The sequence below is a fragment of the Colossoma macropomum genome, unplaced genomic scaffold, assembly GCF_904425465.1.
Source record: "Colossoma macropomum unplaced genomic scaffold, Colossoma_macropomum, whole genome shotgun sequence".
NCBI lineage: Eukaryota > Metazoa > Chordata > Actinopteri > Characiformes > Serrasalmidae > Colossoma > Colossoma macropomum.
The window spans coordinates 2,904,328-2,927,758 of NW_023494784.1; the positions used below are offsets into that span (position 1 = coordinate 2,904,328).

The 23,431-nt window shown below is 41.5% G+C and overlaps 1 protein-coding gene across 1 annotated transcript in view; it reads right to left on the reverse strand.

Annotated features, from left to right (window-relative positions):
• The window catches only part of LOC118811564 (E3 ubiquitin-protein ligase SH3RF3-like), a 243,823-nt gene that overhangs the window by 48,259 nt on the left and 172,133 nt on the right, over positions 1–23,431 (reverse strand). The window contains exons 2-3 of the mRNA XM_036575861.1: positions 11,996–12,271; positions 3,047–3,142 (exon numbers count right to left, since the gene is read on the reverse strand). Coding sequence (XP_036431754.1) covers positions 3,047–3,142; positions 11,996–12,271 — 372 coding nt within the window. The remainder of the gene's footprint in view (positions 1–3,046; positions 3,143–11,995; positions 12,272–23,431) is intronic.

Sequence of the window (23,431 nt, forward strand, 5' to 3'; positions counted from 1 at the left end):
AAAGTGAGTACTCCCTAAGAACATGTGAAGAACCGTGAGAGGAACCAAGGCTCCAAAAGGAGCCCATTCTGCTCTGGGTGGCACTGAGCTGTATAGGATTCCAGTTATTTACTGTAGTCTATCTGTTGCTGCCTAATTTAGCAGCCCTCCTCTACCTCATTCACCACTGGTCAGTTTCTGCCCACAGGGCCGCTGTTGACCAGATATTATTTGGTTGGTTGACCATTCTCAGGACAACTTTGCTCCAGAACCTCCTTGCTCCCTCCATCCATCCTCCCGTCAATCAGGCTGCTCACCCATGCTCCATCAGACAAAGCCCATCAGCCCCCATCCCCCCAAAGGTCTGTCTATACGTAATGATGGAAGATGCTAAATTATTGATGCTTCTCTTTGTAATAGCTGACCTCTGCTCCTCCTGCACGCTCTCTACTTCTATTTCTCCCCCTCTCCCTCTTCCTGTGCACCACTCGTTCATTGTTTTCTTTCTCTCTCTTGGTGGCCGTGTCTGGTCGCCTTATGGACTGACGTGTAATTCTAACCCTGTGTTGCCTCACTGGTATAGAATGGAAATGATATATGGCTGTCTGCTGGCATAATCCATATCTATTATAGCCGTCTGGCGGTTAACTGGCTTTTCTCTTTGACAGAGCTTTAGCTAGAGCTTCATGAAGACACTGCAGAATTCAAACTCGATGACGTGTGGCCAAGCTTTGCCCTGGACAAATGTCTAGGGTGTAGGAACATTCAGGAACATCAAAACCCTTTTTCCCAAAAAAGTAGCTGACAGACTGAATGAACAGCTCACTCTAAATGTAGGTATTGTGATATAAACTGAGTCTGTTCTACAGTTTCTCATTAGGCTTAATGAATAACCGACTCTAAATGTAGGTATTGTGATATAAACCGAGTCTGTTCTACAGTTTCTCATTAGGCTGAATGAATAACCGACTCTAAATGTAGGTATTGTGATATAAACCGAGTCTGTTCTACAGTTTCTCATTAGGCTGAATGAATAACCGACTCTAAATGTAGGTATTGTGATATAAACCGAGTCTGTTCTACAGTTTCTCATTAGGCTGAATGAATAACCGACTCTAAATGTAGGTATTGTGATATAAACTGAGTCTGTTCTACAGTTTCTCATTAGGCTGAATGAATAACCGACTCTAAATGTAGGTATTGTGATATAAACCGAGTCTGTTCTACAGTTTCTCATTAGGCTGAATGAATAACTGACTCTAAATGTAGGTATTGTGATATAAACTGAGTCTGTTCTACAGTTTCTCATTAGGCTGAATGAATAACCGACTCTAAATGTAGGTATTGTGATATAAACTGAGTCTGATCTACAGTTTCTCATCAGGCTGAATGGAATTTTTCCCAGCGGTCTGTAAAGCTACAACCTCGCAACAGTAGCTACAGAAGAATGCGCTTGTGGGAGGGGCACTGATAGGGTAATTATACAGCCTGTGTTGTTCCAGGTGGTTTGGAGAACGTCTTTTAAACCACAGCGTTTATCTGAAATCCCCTCTGCCCTCTCCTTCACCGCTCTCTCACTCATTTTCTCTCTCCCTCCCTTTAATAACCCCCACCTCTGCTCTAAATCAATATATATGACCCATAATGCATCGCCTCACGGCCCTTATGACAGCCTTAAACTGCTGAGGCAGCGTTCTGAGACACAGTCCCCCCACCACCCCCAGCATTTCGGTTTCTGGCAATGAATAAGACCCCCAGCCACTTTAGTCTCCCACCCAAAACACAAAATCATTGCATTGTGGTGGAAAACATTTGAAATTCACATTCACAATTCTGGTGTGTGAAGTTTTGCACTGGAGCTAAAAGGCTAATGCTGCTAGCAAGTAATGGAAGGTAATTCTCAGCCAATTAGATCTCTAAATCATCACACACTGTCTGGAGGTGTTCAGTATCTCTCGTACACTTGATTACGTGGTTTCTGACACTGTATGAGTCACTGTTATCAATAAACATGGACTAAAGTATATAAGTGTAGCTAAAAACAGCAACAGCACAATGCTAACTGATGGGGTATAAGCTTCCATTATTTGTTAGCTACATTAGCCTCGTAGCTCCAGCGGTAAGACTAAAAAAGCCAACTTCAGACACCAAATGTGTTTTTGCTGCGACGGCATTTTAAGGCCACTGTTGAAAAAATATAAATAATAGAGGAGTCGGAATATTTCGAGAATTAAGTCGTATCTTTAGAGTACAATCATAATATTTTGTGAATGATATCAGGATATTTTGATAATAAAGTCGTAATGTTACAAGAATAAACTCGTGATGGTTCGAGGATAAAGTGGGCTAATTGTGGGGGGGCTTGGTGAGTTCCGCTCACTCCTTCTTGATCAATCGTTTTGATTACTGTTCTCATTGTCTCCTGTGAAACTGTGACATCTTCAGATGGAGCCCCGATAGCCGGGCAGACGACCCTGCCTGAGATTCTCCTTCAACAACACAGACAGAGAGTTTCCTCCGAGTCCGTCTGGCTCTTTATTCTAGATAAACAGTTTCCTGCTCAGCCGTTTCAGCCGGTTCTTATACTAATCACGATCTGGTGCTGATGTGCAGGAGAGACAGGGAGACTGAGTGTTTCTTTATGGGTGAATCGATATGAAAGTAGAACTCCACCAACTCAACACCCCTCATTTAACACGAGGAGGTGCTGCCTTCCTTTGGCAAACCCTTTGGCTACAACACTGCCGCTTTTCCTGGTAATATCCCACTTTAACGTCGTAATTCTACAACTTTATTATTGAAATATTACGACTTTATTCTCAAAGTCTACTATTTTTAATTTTTTTAACAGCGGCCCTAAAATGCTGTCGTACTTCGCTGATCAACCACTAGTTATTTTTGCTGAAAGTCGTCTGATTTATCTTTGCTCTGGTTTCGCAGAGCTGATGGAGGGCTGGACTATCCTTACCCAAAATCCTGAAGCATCCCACGTTTCTAAACACGTCTCAGCCAGTAACTCATTCCAGATCTTTACATTATGGACAAAGATAAGCATCCACTCACTCACCTCCACATAGAGGATGGGAAAAATCCCAATCTTATCTCCCAGCATGCCTTCTGCCCAGTTCTCGTCCACTCTGCGGATCACCGTAAGGATCTCATCCTGTGAGAGACAGAATGTCCATAAATTATGCGCCACATTATAACACATTTCTATACATACATATGCACATGTAAACGTACTGGGGCATCGGGCCGCGGGTAATGATGGGCCTGACTAACAAGGGCCCTCTCTGGATGGGGGGTCCTCCAAAATCCTTACAAATAAATTGATTTTGGTTACTCTTATTACAAAAAATAAACAATACTCATCACTGCACTGCTGAGAACGACCCACCACCCAAATAATACCTGCTCTGTGGGGGTCCTTTGGGGGTCCTGACCATTGAAGAACAGGGTAACAAAGTATAAGACAAGTACCCCAACTGCTCCCCAGGGCACCGTGGATAGGGCTGCCCACCACTCCGGGCAAGTGTGCTCACTGCCCCCTAGTGTGTGTGTTCACTAGTGTGTATGTGGTGTCTCACTGCACGGATAGGTTAGAATGCATAGGTGAAATTTCCCCATTGTGGGACTAATAAGGGTCACTTAACGTAAAACTACAAACACACACACGCCGCTGCTGTCGGAACAAAACCTCATATCTTCATTTTTCAGTTTTTGACACAGTTTGAAAGTGTCTGTTGCTCTTTACATTGTATGTAAATTTCAAGATGAATGAACCAAGCGAAACGGCCCAAAATGACTTTGAAAAAATTTGAAAAAATTCTGGTTCCATTGACTTACATTAAAAGTAAAGCATGTTTTTTCCTTCTCCTGTAAAGTTACCATTTTGGAGATACGAGGATTTGCTCCAACAACAGCAATATACACACACAAACACACATACACACACACACACACACAACGCGCTACTTCTGTGGCAACTCTCCCTCCGTCTGACAGAACATTAAGTAAACTAGGCTATGGCAAACATTTGATGCAATATTCCAGTCATCCAGCCACACACTTGCCTGAGCGCTTTATGAAAACTCATTTCCATCTGTTTGATGATGAAGTGCATTAGCACGAGAGTGAGCTGATACCAAACACGCTGAGGGAGGACTGAAATGACTTCTTCAGAAGGATCAAAGCAGAACGAGCCGAATGAGAAACGCACACAAAGACGCCTCGCGCTATTACACTATTGATAAATTACAAGATTCATGAATCATGTATTGTAAAAGCAAACAAGAGAAAGATGAAGTGATTATGAGTGAGAGAGGCTTCCTTTCGTGCCTTCGGCAACCACTTCCTCTCCTTTCAGCTCGAGTTTTCACTCCGACAACATACAGAAACAACAAATGGGCAACTGTGTGTGTGTGTGTGTGTGTGTGTGTGTGTGTGTGCCCTTGTTTTCATATATTTTTAGAACCAAAAGGTCTTGACATTGCAGTAAAACCAGACAAAAACGGGACTTATCACAGGATATATATATATATATATATATATACACACACACACACACACACACATATTTATATATATATATATGTGAGGATGAGCTGAAATAACTGAAATAACCAAGGACTTCGCAGGTAAAGACACCTCGGTGGCAGCATACGTCTCTAAAATCCCAATATATCTAAATCTGCGTCAATGGTACCTTCACATATATGCATGCTGTGGGTACTGATGCACCCCCGTACCATGACAGATGCTGACTTTTGCACCTTCTCTGATAAACGTCTGGTCTCTTTGGTCTTTGGCACAGAGAACTCAGCATCTGTTTTCCCGGAAACGTGAACTCATCTGAACATGAAATGTGGACTCATCTGACCACAGCACACGTTTCCACTGTCGTCCGGACCCTCTGAGACGAGCTCAGGCCCAGAGAATTCAGCGGCATTTCTGCACAGAACTGATGCATTGCTTTATCTTTCGGTAACAGGTTTTCAAGTTGCATTTCTTGATGCAGCTGCGGACGATGTTAAGTGACAACAGTTTTCCGAAGTACTCTTGAGCCCATGTGGCTATATTTAACACAGTAGCATGACAGTTTCTCATGCAGTGCCGCAGGGTCACAGTGGTTTAACAGTGGTTTCAAGCCTTGCCCAACACGGACTGAGATTTCTCCAGATTCCCTTAATCTTTTCTTAACCTGAATTCTTTGCAATCTTGCATTGAGAAATGTTCTTTTGAACTGTTTGACAATTCGCTCACACAGTTTGGCACAAAGTGGTGACCCACGACCCAACCCAGCTTGCAAAGACTGAGCCTTTGGTGGATGCTCCTTTTATGCCCAATCAAGATTCCTTCGCCTGTTACTGATTCACCTGCCTACTGTGGAATGTTTTGAGTGTTGCAGGCATCAAATTCAAATATTTACAAAATACAAAATACATCATATTGAAAGTGTGCATATATATATATATACATACATACATATATATGTATATATATCGCTGCTTTGAGAACAAAACCTCGTATCTCCAAAATGGTAACTTTACAGGAGAAGGAAAAAACCTACTTTACTTTTAATGTAAGTCAATGGAACCAGAATTTTTTCCAAGTTATTTTGGGCCGTTTCTTCTGGTCCATTCATCATGAAATTTACACACAATGTAAATAGCAAAAGGCATTTTCAAATTGTCAAAAACTGAAAAACAATAAAAATGGAGATACAAGGTTTTGTTCCAACAGCATATACAGGTCCTGACATGTGTATAATTACGAACCTGTGAGTGTGTGTTTAGCCGCTACAGCTGAGTGTGTGTCTGAGCCAAACAGATGGCAGGAAACAAGATTTGATTTTATTTGGTCCAAGAACACACACAAGGCTTTCTCTGTTCACACACACACACACACACACACACCTGCCCTGCTGTAGTGAGAGACGAGCTTCTGACCGAGAGTTAATCAATCATCCCATCTCTCTCTCTTCAGACCTTCATCTGTTCACACTGGTGCTTTGTTATCTTCCTGTGTGAAACTGAGTCTGGAGATGCACTCATGTCTCTTTTAAGCCATTCTTCTGGATAAAGAGCTGTCATTCAGGCCTTGTTGGTGGACACAGAGCTAACTGGACGTAGAACTAGTAGCCTCTTTCTGCGGTGGGCATTCCCCCAGCGGAAGGAAAATTGAATTGGATATGTTCAATCAATGTAATTAAATAAAATATCTTTCCCGTTAATCTGTTATTAGATTATCTAGGACACTGTTGGCTCTATGAAATGTCGTGACTCTGTGCTGAGCTGCTAGTGAGCAATAAGGGGTGAAAGAGGAGCAACCAAAACTTTCAGCATGTCTAATAACTGTGTGCAACCGCCACAAAATAGCATTAAAAACTTGTAAAAGTTGACATGCGCTGTTGTTGGAACAAAACCTCGTATCTCCAAAATGGTAACTTTACAAGAGAAGGAAAAAACCTTCTTCACTTTTACTGTAAGTCAATGGAACCAGACTTTTTTCCAAGTCATTTTGGGCCTTTTGTAAGGGTCCAGCCTGTGCCGATGAGACGCCAGCAGAGGGCGACAGCAGCGAGGCGCCACAAGTTCAGGGAACTCCAATTCCCAGAAGCTATCGGACTGATTAGGCACAACCTGGCACACCTGTGGACTCCTCTACTCAAGGCTATGGCAAACAGCAGCTCTTTGTCACACCCTTGTAGAGGGGTGACCGGTACGGGACTTAGCCCAGGTGGGAATTTAGGCCAAAAGAAAAGAGAAACTGTCCCAAAACAACAGAAAGAAGATAAAGTACTTAAAACAAAACGAAGGCGTAAACAAGGAACGGCTCCAAGCCATACAAAAAGTGTTTGTTTTCTGATTATCTTTTATTTTATTCTTATATCTCATCCTTTCGTTTGAGCGCTGCTTTCAGCGTCCCCTTTGTTTGCCTTTTTCCCGCCATTTTTTTATTCCCATTCTTTGAGGTGTCTTTCCCTTTTTCGCCTGTGCTTCCCGGTGGCGCAGCTTTAACTCCTCTGGTAACTGACCACCATTCAGTGCATTGGCAGGTTTGAGCCTAGCTCTGAGCCACCTCACCCCAAAGTTCAGAATCGCTCCATCACCTCAATAAATGCATTCAAGACCCTTTCTCACAGGTTTTCCTCTCTGCATTTGGGTCCGCCTCCCTGACGTCCCATAACAACATTTCTTTTGCTCCATTCATCATGAAATTCATACACAATGTAAAGGACGACAGGCATTTTCAAATTATTTCAAAAAGTGAAAAACGACAAATATGGAGATAAGAGGTTTTGTCCCGACAGCAGCGCTTGGTTGCTCACCTACGAAGACGAAAATCCAATTCTGAATGAACTCTTTTCCTACATCTTTTTTCAAATTACCAACTGGAAGTGGAAGTGATGGAAAATAGGTGGGATGCTGTGCTAGAAATGAGTATATTTACTGACTGCAATAGATTATAAAGTAATCATGAAGCGCTAACTCTCGTAACATGTAAATGGAATGTAATTTAGCCAATCAGTAAGCTAGATTTTGGAACAAGCATGCTGATTGGCTCAGGGATGCTGAGACTGTATAGTTAGGTTTTGAAACTTGGTATTAAATGGATTAGTTGGTACCATCAAAGCATTACATTTCTATACTCAGCCCTAAAAGACTGGCAGCTTTGTTCTGAGACCTCCCCCTGACTGTGATTGGTCCTAATCACCATCTCATTTGTTATGAGACCTCCCCCCGACTGTGACTGGTCATAATCACCACATCATTTGTTCTGAGATGTCCTCATGATGGCAGCTGATCCTAATCTTGTTCATTCTGACACCTTCTCCTGATTGCGATTGGTCCTAAACTCCATCTCGTTCATTATGACACCTCTCCTCAACTGTGATTGGTCCTCAACACAACATCATTTGTTCTGAGACCTCCCCCTGACTGTGACTGGTCCTAATCACCACTTTGAACCTCCGCACTCCTGTTGCTAATACCACAACATGCTAACAGTGGGGTGAGATATTCAGGAAGAGTCGGCATCAGTAGTATCAGACAGCATGGATAATACAGCTATATGTATAGAAAGTCCAGGTATTAAGAAGACTGGTAACTGCAACAGGAACTGGAAGCCCTTGGAGGGAACAGATCCTGCATTATTTGCTCAGGGAAGACCCCAAGACCACATTTTAGGATGCACAGCACCGGCCTTCTCACTTTTTCTCACACATATATGAATGCTCTCTGTGCTCCACAGCGTCCAGCTGCTCTTTTGTGCAAACCAATGGTTTCTTTCCCCGTCCGTTTCCTCCAGAGATGCCTGAAGGTCTGCCAGGGTTTCCAGCCCAGTCCCGCCACCGCCAAGACAAACAGCCGCAACAAAATGGAGCACTTTTGAAGTGGAAGATAAGGCGGTTGGGAATACAAATCAGGTGTTTACACCGCGAGTGAGAGAGTGCGTCTCTCTCCGGTGAGATTGCTGTGTGTGGGGCTGAAAGAGAGAGAGAGAGAGAGAGAGTGTGAATGAGAGAGTGAGGGGGCGAAGAAGGGCAGGGTGAAAGTGTGTAAAAGAGAGGGAGCAGATGATATCGGAGCGAGACAGAGGAGTCTGATGAAAGAAAAGCTCTGCCGTGAGTCGGAGTTAGTGGTAATTACCCGTCATTGTTCAGGGCTGCGGTCTACCTGGCCACCATGCCAAACGCTCCGTGCCAGAAGCACGGCTTTCCTTACAGCTGCCGGACAAGAAGGAACCCTGTTTGGTTTCCTTCAAGGCTTTGCCCATTCTTCCCACAGTGAATAAGACGGCAATAATCAGTATGTTTACATACACATCAATAATACAGCCATTATCAGATTTTGGCAGTTATCTGATTATTTAAGTGCTCATGTAAACAGCACTCTCTGATTTCTTATATCGGATTAAAGACGTTATCAGATTTCAAGAAACCTGATAAAGAGACCTGGATTTTGGCTTAGTAATCTGTGGCTGGTTGCACCAACAGATGGTCTCAACTTCTAAATTAATCCCAGTAGACTCTATGCCTGTTACACCGACCAAAGTTAAACCTAGGCACAATCAGGACTTGTTTTAGCAGTGCACGTTCATGTAAAAACATGTAACACTGATGGTTGCTAAGCAACATGGTTACTACACAAAATGTGGGTGTACCTACTACTGCCAACTTGCTGAACGATGCTACCAAAATAAAAGCATAAGTAATTTCACCAACAGTGAAACTTGCATATTGACTAAAGTATAGACTCTGCTTAGTCACACTGAGTGTGTTAACATGTACACCAATAACATGATTAGTATCAGATTTCGGCACTTATCTGATTATTTCAGTGGTCAAGGTAAATAGCATGCTCCAAATTCTTAGACTGGATTAAGGCTTTTATCTCATTTCAAGTAATTTGAAAAACAGAGCTGGATTTTAGCTCCGTAATCAGGTCTTTCAGGGCAAGGGTACCCTTACTCTGATTTCTTTCATTTTTCTTAGTCTGCAAATGTGCACAAACAGAAGGTAGAGCTATCCCTGAAACAGCAAGCTCCATTAAAACACAGCACCCGCGAAGTGGCAACATCACATCGTTATGTCCCGTCTTCTTCTGTGAGTTTATTGGCTGGTTGCAAAGCAAATAAATATGATTACTGCCTGACTATTGTAGACCTGGAGTTTGCCCCATTATCTGATTACACAGGTGCATGTAAACTGACAATGTCTGATTTCTTGCAGTCATCAGATCATTAAGTGCAGGTAAACGCACTCACTGATGGATAAACATCTTAACACATTTAACTTAAAAAGCCAAATGAAGTCATACAGTGTCAGAAACCACACAAGCAAGTCTATTACAGATTACTTAACAACAGCACAGTTTGAAGCAAGTCTGTGATGATTTAGTTAGAACCATGATGCAGTTAGCACCATGCTAATACCAGGGTATAAACATCCATTACTTGTTAGCTGCATTAGCTTCGTAGCTTCAGTGCTAAAAGTAAACAAGCGAATTTCAGACACCAAACATGTCTCGGCTGGTCGACTGCATTCGCGGAAAACTGCACAAATGAATTTCTTGGCAAAGCGTCCACCTGAGGTGGTTCTCACTCGCTAAAAAACTGCAGAAATAATTGGTTCTTCACACCAGGAAGTCCAGAACCAAAATTAGCATCACAGAGGGAAGCAGGAGGTGAAAGGCCGAACTCTATCGACGGGGAAGGAAACTCCAGCTGAAAGGGACGTGGTTAGGAGCTCTGCGGTCGGCCAGTTTATCAGACTGACAAGCTCTTTGATGCAAGCCGGAGTGTGTAATTACACGCACCGCTCTTCTAATGAAGCTGTAATGAGAGAAGGTCTGGAGGTGAGGGATGAGAATATTCCTCATCAGAAAGAGAGAAAGAGGGAGGAGGACCGGCATACAAAGAGAGAAAGGGATGAAGATCACGACCACGAAGAGGCATGATTTAGGAGGGACGAGTAGAGAGATCGACAACATCTCATCTGGAACAAGGCGCGGATTCTCACCACAGACAGAGGAGTAGATTCATTTAGAGGTTCATTCCCATCATTCAGGCAGCAGCGTCACAAAATTCTGACTTAATGTTGCAAAATAATATTTGCACAAGATTTAGTCTGATTAAGTCTGATCAAAATGCATTATTTTCTTGAGATTTTTATCAATTATCTTGTAATACTCGCATTTTTTTTAGTTTTTGACCGATTATGATGAAATAAAGGCTTATTTTTTTTAAATATTTTCTCCTGATTTTAACTGATTATTTTGTAAAAATCGTTATTTGCACACTCACTCAGATTATGTCAATATACTGGATTAGTTTTTAATATTTTGACCAATTATGTCTCAATACTGGCGTATTTTTCAGATTTTGACCAACTATGTCAAATTAATGGCTTATTTGCTCAGGATTTTGAAAGATTAAGTTAAAATAATGGTTTATTTTCATAATAATTTAACTGATAATGTCAAAATAATCATTTATTTTCTTTAGACTTTGAACGATTATGTTAAAATAACGCCTTATTTGCACAAGATTTAGTCTGATTAAGTCAGATCAAAATGCATTATTTTCTTGACTGATTTCCTTGATTTTGACTGATTATGTCACAACACAGGCATATGTTTTTTTAGATTTTGACGAATTATGATGAAATAAAGGCTTTTTTTGACTAATTATTTTGAAATATTGGTTTCTTTGCATAAGATTTACACAGATTATGTCAAAATACTTGATTTTTTTTAGAATATGTTTCCAATTATGTCTCAATGCTGGCATGTTTTTTAGATTTTGACCAATTTTGTCAAATTAATGGTTTATTTGCGCAGGATCTTGAAAGATTAAGTTAAAAAAATTACTTATTTCTTGACAATTAGGCTGGTTATGTTAAAATGATGGCTTATTTTCTCAGGATTTTGTCTCATGTCATTTAAAGTCTGCCGTACCTAGTTTTAATCAGTTTTCATTTTTGAATATAAGTAATTACTTCAGATGAATAAGTTATTATTTTGAGACTTTAAGTCAAAGATTCATATGGCAAAAGTCTGCTACCAGAAACAAATCTAAGAAAATTAGCTCCTCTGCCTGGCAGCCTACCGTCATATTACATATAGCAGCACTAATTACAAATAAAATGTTTCATTTCTGCTGCTTCATGTTTTTCTCTTCAGTTGGTAACTGATTATAATGAAAACAACAGTTAATGACGTTCCTTAGACATGTAGACCCTATTAGCCCTGTTAAACAGTAGCTAACATCAAAGCTTTTTACAGCAGGACACTTTTAAAATGTAAAAAATGAAAAATGTGGTATTGGACTTCATTTTATCATTACACCTCTATATCACTATGACCATGTGCACGAATGACTGTTGGCACAGTTTGGTATCAGATAACTCAGGCCTTTCACCAAAATCAGACACCCAGCATCACCTCACTGGACATAAGACTCAACACAGCAAAGCAGTGACCTCCAATCATGAGAAAAGCACAGAGGAGCTTACCTTGGTGAAGGTGAGGCAGTCTTTGTCCTGGTCCTTGTCCTTGACCTCGAAGTCGTAGAGCGCTTTGCCCTGCGGGGGTGTCTGGGACAGGGGTTTGATGCACTGGATGTAGCTGGCTGGGAGGAAACCGTGGCTCCCGTTTAGCTCCCCGTGGTACCAGTTCTCGTCCACCTTCCGGCGCAGGATGATGATGTCGCCCTTGTTGAACTTGAGGTCGCCCGGCTCCTTCCCCTCATAGCTGTAGAGGGCCTTGCCGCACGGAAGCTGAGGAACGTTCTAGAAAACGAAGAAAAGGAGGAAAGATGAGGACTCGTGCTGAATTTAGAGGAGAGAGGTCGAAAAGAAAGTCCAATGAAGTCAAATATCCGGCATGAAAGTCACAGCGGGTCTTTTACTCAGGGCTCCTTTCACTTTCAATCGCGCTTCTGCTGGGCTGAGAAGACCTCTGGGGTTGAAAGTGCTGTGCACTCGTTGCCTGAGGCAGTAAAAGACCTTCAGTGGGCTCCCTGAGTGGAGAGCATCATTGTTTCTCAGTGTATAACGAAATGTGGCTCGAATTCACAGTAATTTAGTCAGAACTGGCACTTGACAACTGGTTGAGTCGTTGTTACATCAGTTGGCTAAACTAGGCTTGACGGGAAACACGAACCAACTCAACACTCCGGGACAGTGCTGAACGATTTAGGGACAATATCTATTTTTTCTGACCAACATCCAAAATTGTGATTGCAAAGTTGATCGCTTTCTATTAATCACAGCAGGCCAAGAAAAACAGACTTTCTGACTTGAGGCTTGAACACTGAACACAGTGGCCAGACTGCCAGTTAGCTGTAGTTGTGGTGTCACAGCAAATGGGTGTTTGGTTCCTTTGATAGGTCTAACTCATCTACATGCAATTCACAAACTCCATCTTCTTAGGTTGAAGATGAAGCTCTCGCCATAAATGGAAGCTTTCATTGTGTTAGGTGTGTCTTTAGCCCTGTTCAGATTGAATTTGTTTATCAGTAGAACGTCTGATAACATTTTTTCATGTCTTTCATCTCTCATATCTAGACAGCAATACGATTAGGACAAACAAGTTTCTAGTGGGTTGTATTTTCCACAAATCAGGGGGCGGATTCACAAAAGCGTCTTATGAAAGAAAATCTTAAATGTGTTTTTTTTTTAGAAAAAAAAATTTATTATTCAAATAACTTCTTAAGAATTGTCTCATTTTCTTTTCTTAACTATTTTCTTCAGAGAAATTCTAAGAACAAGCGTTATTCTTTAAAATATTATGTTCTTAAATGTTTTCTTAACCTTGCGACAGACTCACCCTCGTCTCAGACTGTGAGGGTCGACGAGGTGAGCTTCTAATTTTATCACAGTCGCTGCCTCTGCTGTTTCTTCTGCCATCACCCTCACATTAGATCTTGTTTGCTAAAGTTTTTTAAATGCTTGGTTTGATGTTTTTCCTCCATTTTGCTCTTCTGAGTGGATTAAACTAAATAACGAAAATAACAGTTAATACGAATTCAAACTGTATCTTGCATTATTTATGGTACGGGGTAAAATGCAGCACAGCCTACATAAGAAAACAATGAAGATTTTCTTAAGAAAATCTTAAGAAAATAATCTGGATTATCTTAAGAGAATATTTGAGAACTTCTCACGTTTTTTTCAAGAATTGCATTCAAGAACATTAGACCTCATTCACCAACCGATCTTAAGAAGAGATTTCTTACGCAGTTTTCACGAAGATTCTGACATTCACCAGTGTTTTCGTATTTGGGGTTTGTTCTTAGGTAAGAACAGGATCTAAACACACTCCAGAACACGTCATGAATCTGACGTCTTTTTCTTAGGATCTTTCTCAAGAACACACTTAAGAAAGAACTTACTGATGAATAGTGTTTCTCTTAAGACCCTTGGCAAGTTTTTTCTGAAGACAGCTTTTGTGAATCCGGCCCCTGGATGTTTTACAGACATTGTTATAATCATGGAAAACTATGTTGATGATATTAGGCATATAAGATTATAAAGCATTGCTGTATACCTGCAGCTTCTAATATAATCAGCTCTGCAATCAGCCTGCAGGATCTCGCTCTTCTCATTGACCATGTTTACATGCAAAGTTTTTTGCCAATCCGATTGAATACATTCCGATTACAGATTCAGACTGAGCTGTTTATTCTCACTCTACTCAACAACAATATGATGAAAATCTCTGTTTACATGCTCACTTCAAGTAACCCGATCCAAAATGAGTACCACTGTGTGTAAACATTACCATGACAGCGAGCATCACGTGAGCTCCAGTCTGAGTGAGATGAGTTTCCAGTTGGCGCACTGGAGTTTTTAACTAATTTAAAATGTCAGACTCAGGAAAACGTCCTTCACATGTCCTTATTAAAGAAGGCCGAGAGGAAGACGTCGTGTTCTGAGACACATAAGCTGGACGTCCGTCCCACCGCCGTCTTTTAAAGATCAGAGCATAAACTTCGTCTCCTCTGCAGACCAGTTTCTGCTCCGCCATGTTGAACGGTATAAACTCTCACTATGACGCGACGAACATGATCAGAACGGACTTAAACTTTCTGATAGGGAATGTAATCAGATACAGGCGTTTACACGGATATTATTCTTCTATTTAACAGATTATTTACAGGATTACCCACCTCGATCAGTCGGATACAAACTGTGTTCCGAATGGCCTCAATCAGACTAGACTATTCCGATTGAGGTGTTTACATGGACGTATTCTATTCCGATTGAGCTATTAGTCAGATTATTAACAGATTATAAGGCTGCATGTAAACGTGGCTAGTGACTGTTCTTTCTCTCTGCTCCTGCTAACGCTCACACAGAGTAGAGATGAGACAAAGTTCTACCATCCAAACCAAATATTTGCATTTTCTTTCAAAGCTTCCAAAGCATATATTATTTAGCGTTCTGAAAAGTGTTTAAGATGGATCCGTTTGCCAGGAGATACAGCAAGCAGCAGCGACCAAACCCTTTTTTCCAACGGGAGGTGACATCCGCCTGGAAAAATCACAGAGATGTGTTTTCGGGCGGGACTACAATGATCAGAGCGCTGCTGAGTTCTGTGAAAAACAGTCTGCCTGTAATTTTCTCAGGGGAGGAGGGAGAAGAACACTGACATGGCCTATCTGGATGAAAATAAAATAACCTGTTAGCACCTGTAAAAGAAGAACTCAGCCCAGGACCCCATATACATTTAATCCCATCCAAATTGGGCCGTTGAGAATGAATTAATTCTTCTTTTTAAAGCCTGGCACGATTTAGCATGATGCAGTTGTGTTTTTGGTACTTCATATTTGAGGTTTTGTAAGTAAAATGTTGCTTTGTTTTTTCAACCCTCCTGTTTGGAATCACCTTTACAATTGTAAAGGATTTTTCCCGTTTTTTCCGCCCAGTTCATAACTGACAGATGTAAACAACACATTCAGTAAAACAGACTGACGCTTACACTTGACCAAAGACACACTAGCTGCATGGTCTGAACTTAGATTGGTAGAAATATCTATAGTTTTGTATCTCTAATTCACTTGTAACAAATAAATAAATAAATAAACAAATATATAAATGCAACTCGTTGACCAAGAGCACTATGACTGATCCTAAAACATAATCTGACCATGCGTGGCGTATTCAATAGAAAACCTTTTTCAATAGACCTTTATTATCTCTCGGTAGAGCAGTTTGATGGTCCTCTGTTGGCTGTACATGGCTGAAGAGCTCTAAGAGTTCAGAGATGCGTTCAGGTGGAGTGGAGTGGTCAGTGGCCCATTTAATGGCAGAAGGGCTGAAGTCACTGTCCCACTTCACCACCACCCTCTGAACCTTTATGCAAACCTTTAAATATCACTTTAAAAAGGTGCACGGAAAACCTTACGGCTGTTTGATTCCAGAATTCAGAGTCGACTTCAATTCTGATTCCAACTGACAAGAATCGATAGACAATTCCACACAAGAATCTCCACAACACCAAAACACATCTTGCAAAAATGAAGAGCACAGTAATCATTCTGGCTGAGCTGAGCATGATATGTATATTTCAGACAGGCTGTCTAGGCAGCAACAACAGAATATCTCTGACCCCGAGTATCTCTCTGTGTGGAGTCCAGGGCTTTGGAGTCGACACATGATTGACTCAATCGGAGAATCCCCAGCCCCAAAACTCTTCATAAACTCACAATTCAAGTGTGCGTTCACGTGCGTATGCGTTCCGTTGTAAGTACACTGACACAATATGGCTGCCACTTTACATTGGTTTTCCGTTTGTTTTGTTTTGTTTTGTATTGTTTGTGTATGCTTTGATGTGGTTTCCAAGCGGGGCTTCTTGGACTTTGGGTTTGGGCAGTGCTGCATCATAGCTGTGGACCGGCCACTTGGACGATGCTATATTGCGGCTACGAGGCTGCCTGGACCTGGTCGACGCTACATTGCAGCTATGTGGCTGCTTGGATGGCCGACTACTTGCATGGCGCTGCACTTCAGCTGCGGGGCTGCCTGGACCGGCAGTGTTCGGCTGCATGGGCAGCGCTATGCCGCGGCTAGGAGCCTCCTCTCGGGCCGGCTGCCTAAGTGACGCTACATCGCAGCTACGTGGCTGCCTTGGCCAGCTGCTTGAGTGACACTGCAGTGCAGCTATGAGGCTGCCTGGACTGGTGGTGTTTGGCTGCAGGAAAATGCTACCCCTTCGTGGCTAACAACATTTTCGGCCTTCGAGGCTTCCTGGACCGGCTGCCTGTGTGATGCACCGTAGATGTGGAGTGAGACTTTAACAGTGGCTAACGACTCTTTTTGGGCTTTTCGTAGTCATTGTAACCCCTCCTCGCTAGCTGTTGGAACTTGGGTTTGAGAAAAGCACTATATTTGAAATTATTATTATTATTAATATTATTTATATTATTGACACAGGAAGGGCCCCTGGATTATCTAATTGATTCAATCTGGTGTGTTAAACCAGTGAAAGCAGCAAAATGTCCTTATTGGAATAAGTAAAGTTTAGAAGGAAGATCTGTGTGACAAACACACAAAGACCTGGAATCCCAATCATCAGCGGTGGAGACATAGCTCTTGAAATCTCCATGGGTCAGGAAGAGGGAGCTAAGGGTTTCTTTACAGTGCGAGTACCTCCAAACAGCAGCGAGCTGATGCAAGGCAAAGATGTGTTTGTGTGACTGAGAGATAGCTAACCGAGTCGTGAACCAAGGCTACGCGTGCTAAACATGCTCATGGTATATGATGTGTGACATCCAACCACACCTGGAAGAAAATGCCTACTCTGGTCCACTGCTTTGCAAGGTGATAAGGGAGATACGGAGAGAGAGGTGTTTCCCTCCCTCTCACAGTCTCAGCTCATCAGCATTGGTACCGACAATCCTCCATTAAACCCCAGAGGTTTAGGCCAATTTGCAGAGCAAACAAGCCCCTCCCTCCAAATCTTGCAACATGAACATTCATGTTTACCCAGCACAGGCTTTCAAAGAAACATCACGTGGCAGTAGCGCTGTTCAACACCGAATGGGCAGCAATGATAAAACGTACCCGAGGAAAATCAAGACCATGTTTAATAAATATGAGGCAGATTCACTTCAACATATATGGCCAACTTATATGGCCAAAAGTGTGTGGACACCTCACTGTCACACCTATATATGCTTGCTATCCCTTTCACAAACCATAGGTATTAATACCTATAACCACCCCCCCCACCCTGCTTTAATAGCCTCCACTGTTCTGGGAAGTTTTCCTTAAGATTTTGGAGTGTGGACATTTGTGTCCATTCAGTCACAAGAGCATTTGTGAGGTCAAGCACTGATGTTGGACAAGAGGGCCTGGCTCAAAATCAATACTCTCATTGTGGACAGGGGCTCGGTCATGCTGGAACAGGAAAGGCTCTTCCCCAAACTGCTGACACAAAGCTGGAAGCAGATAACTGTGTAAAATGTCTTTGTGCTGCAGCATCAACATCACCCTTCACTGGAACTAAGAGCCCAAACCCTGAAAAACAGCCCAGCCCATCATCCCTCCTCCACCAAACTTTACTGTTGGCTCTGCATTCCTGTAGGTAACGTTCTCCTGACATCCACCAAACCCAGATTCATCATCAGACTGACAGATAGAGAAGCTGATTCATCACTCCAGAGAACACGGTTCCACTGCTCCAGAGTCCAGTGGCGGCGCTTTACACCACTCCAGCCGACACTTGGCATTGCACATAGTTATCCTAGGCTTGTGTGCAGCTGCTCAGACATGGAAACCCATTTCACGTCACTCCAGACGCACAGTTCTTGTGCTGATGTTGCTTCCAAAGACAGTCTGGAACAGTCTGGTAGTGAGTGATGCAACACAGGATAGGCGATTTTTGTGCACTTGGCCACCCTGCCATGTGAGTCTGCATGGTCGTAGCTGAACTGTTGTTGTAGACATTTCCATTTCACACTAATAGCACTTACAGTTGTCTGGGGCAGATCTAGCAGGACAGAAATCTCACAAACTGACTTGTGGCAAAGGTGTCATCCTTTGACAGTATCATGTTTAAAGTCACTGAGCTCCTCAGTACGACCCATTCTACTGCCAGTGTTTGTCTATGGAGACTGCACAGCTATCTGCTTGTTTTTACACACCTGTTAGCAATGGGTGTGGCTGAAAACCAATACTTGGAGAGGTACATACTTTTGGATATACAGTGTATTTCATTGCAAAACACAGAGATGAAACTGGGCGATTATTGCACAGTTAAAATGGTCAGTCAGCTTAACCTAAAAAATGACTTAATGTGTCAAATTTAACTGGTTTTATTGAACTTCAATACTATGTATGTGTGCACATCTGGTAAGAGCTCGAACACCTTTCATCACAGCACAGTTTCTGCCGTTTGGTAAGCACAGTGGTAACGTCCAGTCTGAACACAGCCTAATCATTAGCAGTCGGCTAGCTAGATCATGCAAACAGCGGAAACTGTTGTGATAAAAGAATAAAAGACATTCACTCACTCTGTTCTTATTTCGCATGGTGGCAAGGTAGAACAGTGTTGTTATGGTTACAATGCGCCTCATATGAGCCTCTTCTTTTCCATATCAGCACAAAAAGCGCTCCAGGCAGCAGCTTTTCCATTCAAAAACACATTTATTGTGAAAACAGCCTGAAGTTATAAAATCTTCACAGCATTTTGATCTCCAGCCCATCGCTGGCTACAGAGTGGTTGTCTGGTGACGGCTGTCATTGTAATAAAAGCTATGTTTACTGAGTGGCATGGACCTGTCAATCACTGTCCAATCAGCCAATCACCTCTGATCTCTGACTGCCACAAGGGCATGACCCCACCCATCTGTCCCAGAATCACTCTGGCCTGCCCTTTTGGTGTCTGTCACTCAAAAGACCTGACCATCAGAGTGAGTGTATCTGTGTTGAATGTTTAAATGGGAATTCGACTGGTTTTTCAAAATGTCTGCATAAGTTAGTGGTTGAGATGTAAACAGAGTGATTCAGAGTGGTTTGATGAGAAATGGTAGGATAGACCAGGACTACACAAATATAGCCAATTTATTTTACCAGTGAACCTACATGAGTCTTCTGAGTTTTATATGGAATGTTGATGATGGGAAAACCTGAAAAAAAATGTTTTCTTTGGGAACTATTTGGCCTCACGACACCCTGCATGTATCCCTCCACCATGAATGGAGTTTAAAGATACGTTTCATTTCAAAAACTTCTCAAAACTATCAGAAAACAGTGTCTCAGACATCCAGCAGTGAATTCATAACCATTTCCTGTAGTAACTTTCTGTGAAGGAGCTTTTAGAGGTGGACGTCTGGTTCCTATCACCACCACTGTGAACAGTTCTGACTCTAGAACGGAGCATTTCACATCTGTCACTCTGACTGACGTCTTTTCTATTCAGATTAAAAAAAAAAATTACCTCTGGTGACTTTGATCACTGTCAACAAGGACGATGGAACTTTTTTCTTTAACCCGGGTGGCTGGTATTTTATATTTGGCTGTGGAAATGGGCATCCTCTAGTATCAGATCTTGCTTTTTCAGATCCCTGAGGCACATCTTTTGCATATCTGGAGCTTCAGATTCAAAGTACATTCAGAGGAACGCTAGCTCACTGCTAAAAAACCTGAACGTTTGAGGCAATGGCGGATAGTATAATGGCTGCAATATAGCGATTGGAGAGTGTTGAGATTATGATTGGCCGTAATACAATGACACATTAGTTCGTTTTTTTCGCTGTGCACTGAGTAAAGATCCCACCACAAAGCAGAACAGTTGTTTGGATTTTTTCCTAATTGCTAGCAGAGGCCTATAAATGAGGATGATCTGGACCTGTCGTCTCTTTAGCAACACATTTACTGCGAATGCTGTTCAGTAGCAGATACCAGCCAAGTAAGTGTAAAGGTTTTCAGTTCATTTTCTGATGATCAGCTTGAGCGCTTATAAAAAAAGCAAAGTAAAACAGTGTTTGTGATCCATCTGGGTGGGTTGGGGTCAATTTCAGGCTTCAATTTCAGACCTTGTAGCTTGTATCACATGACCTTCTTTACCTATGTTATGTCGCATTATAAGCAATTCCGTGATATTTCAGGCTAAATCTGTTACAGAATCACATCAGATCCATTTTTTATTTCCTGTTTTCTCTGATATCGGTCATTTTCTGCTTGTGTCGGGCCAGAAACGATACCGGGTAGCATCTCTGATGATATTTTGCCCATTTCGTGCAGCTCTAGTGTGAAGGTGGTTCTTCATGTGCCAGAAACAACCTGAAACACATGCAAATCCTGCTGGAACAGCATCCACACTCAGAGTTCTGTGAAGTGCTGAAATATTCAAGAATATCAAATATCACACCCTAAAAATTCATCGCATGCTGTAGCGGGTTTAGGATTCAGCGTTTAAACAACAGGTCTCTCTCTCTCCCTCTCTCTCTCTCTCACTCTCACTCACTCTCTCTCTCTCCCTCTCTCTCTCTCTCACTCTCACTCACTCTCACTCACTCTCTCTCTCTCTCTCTCTCTCTCTCACTCTCACTCTCTCACTCTCTCACTCTCTCTCTCTCTCTCCTCAGGCATGTGGAGCTCAGGGCCACAGGCGGTTTGTCGCTCATTAAAAATGAAACGATGCCTTTTTGCTGGGAGAAAGCCAGCGGAGGCTGAGTCAATGACTACCCATCTCTTATTTACAGTACAGGAGAGAAAACGACATGGAGCGAATGGAGAGGAGGAGACAAAGGAGCAGGAGGCTAGTTTAGCATGAGCTATTGAAAAATTCAAATATCACTATAATGTGATAAAAATTCACAACCGTACATACTTGTTTAAACAGGCCAACACTACATTATATATATATATATATATATATATATATATATTGATTTGTGTATACATATTATGTATACACAAATCAAATTGCTCATGCTAATTGGTCTCAGATGAGCACAAACATGCTTATTAGCATATCTAAGACAGTGTGATGAATGTTGGGCTATATTGTGTTTGTTTTAAACACAGTGTGATGAATGTTCGGCTATAATGTATTAGTTTTAAACACAGTGTGATGAATGTTAGTCTATATTGTATTAGTTTTAAACACAGTGTGATGAGTGTTCGGCTATATTGTGTTTGTTTTAAACACAGTGTGATGAATGTTCGGCTATATTGCATTTATTTTAAACACAGTGTGATGAATGTTAGTCTATATTGTATTTGTTTTAAACACAGTGTGATGAATGTTCGGCTATAATGTATTAGTTTTAAACACAGTGTGATGAATGTTAGTCTATATTGTATTTGTTTTAAACACAGTGTGATGAATGTTCGGCTATAATGTATTAGTTTTAAACACAGTGTGATGAATGTTCGGCTATATTGTATTTATTTTAAACACAGTGTGATGAATGTTCGGCTATAATGTATTAGTTTTAAACACAGTGTGATGAATGTTAGTCTATTGCATTTGTTTTAAACACAGTGTGATGAATGTTAGTCTATTGCATTTGTTTTAAACACAGTGTGATGAATGTTAGTCTATATTGTATTTATTTTAAACACAGTGTGATGAATGTTCGGCTATATTGTATTTGTTTTAAACACAGTGTGATGAATGTTCGGCTATATTGTATTTGTTTTAAACACAGTGTGATGAATGTTCGGCTATATTGTATTTGTTTTAAATGCAGAGTTATGAATGTTAGTCTATATTGTATTTGTTTTAAATGCAGAGTTATGAATGTTAGTCTATATTGTATTTGTTTTAAATGCAGTGTTATGAATGTTCGGCTATATTGTATTTGTTTTAAACACAGTGTGATGAATGTTCGGCTATATTGTATTTGTTTTAAATGCAGGGTTATGAATGTTCGGCTATATTGTATTTGTTTTAAACGCAGGGTTATGAATGTTCGGCTATATTGTATTTGTTTTAAACGCAGGGTTATGAATGTTAGGCTATATTGTATTTGTTTTAAAACAGTGATGATGAATGTTCGGCTATATTGTATTTGTTTTAAACGCAGTGTGATGAATGTTCGGCTATATTGTATTTGTTTTAAACGCAGGGTTATGAATGTTCGGCTATATTGTATTTGTTTTAAACGCAGGGTTATGAATGTTCGGCTATATTGTATTTGTTTTAAACGCAGGGTTATGAATGTTCGGCTATATTGTATTTGTTTTAAACGCAGGGTTATGAATGTTAGGCTATATTGTGTTTGTTTTAAACACAGTGAGATGAATGTTAGGCTATACTGTACTGTTCTAATCTTAGTATGATGAATTGTAGAAGAGACAGGGAGAAAGGAGATGCAGAGAGAAAGCGAAAGGGTGGAGGGGAGAGCTGTTGATAGAGAAAGAAAGAGGGAGAAAATGCAAGGGACAGACCAGACAGGGGGCAGATCAGACGAGGGAAAGAGAAGCTAAAGATGGAGAGAAAAGATACAAAAGGAAGGATAAAGGGACAGGATGAGATGCCCAGCAGGCTAGAAAGAGAGCGAGAGGGAAAAAAGGCAGAGGATGATGTAAGAAACACTAGAGCAAGAAAAAAAAGCAGAAAAAGAGAAAAGGATGAGCTGGTAAGTGCTGCACAAAAAGGAGAGGAATGAAAAAAAACAGCAGCGGTGAGAATGACAGATTATTTGAGAGGAGAAGGCGGCACACACACCCATCTACCGGCTCATTACACACACATGATGATGCTCTAATGTGCAGCACATTTCTCTCAGATTCCATTAGCCAGCTCTAGCAGTCCTACACCTCTCTTTTCTCTCTCTCTGTTTCTCTCTCTCAGTGGGGGGGGAGGGGGGGGGCTGCGGTGGCGTTTAAAACTGGCCAATGTTGTGGTTCTGAGTGGGTCACAGCTACTTTAAGAAACAGTTCCAGCAAGTAGCACTTAAGTGGCTCCCAGAGAGGGAAAGCTAATGTTGCTAG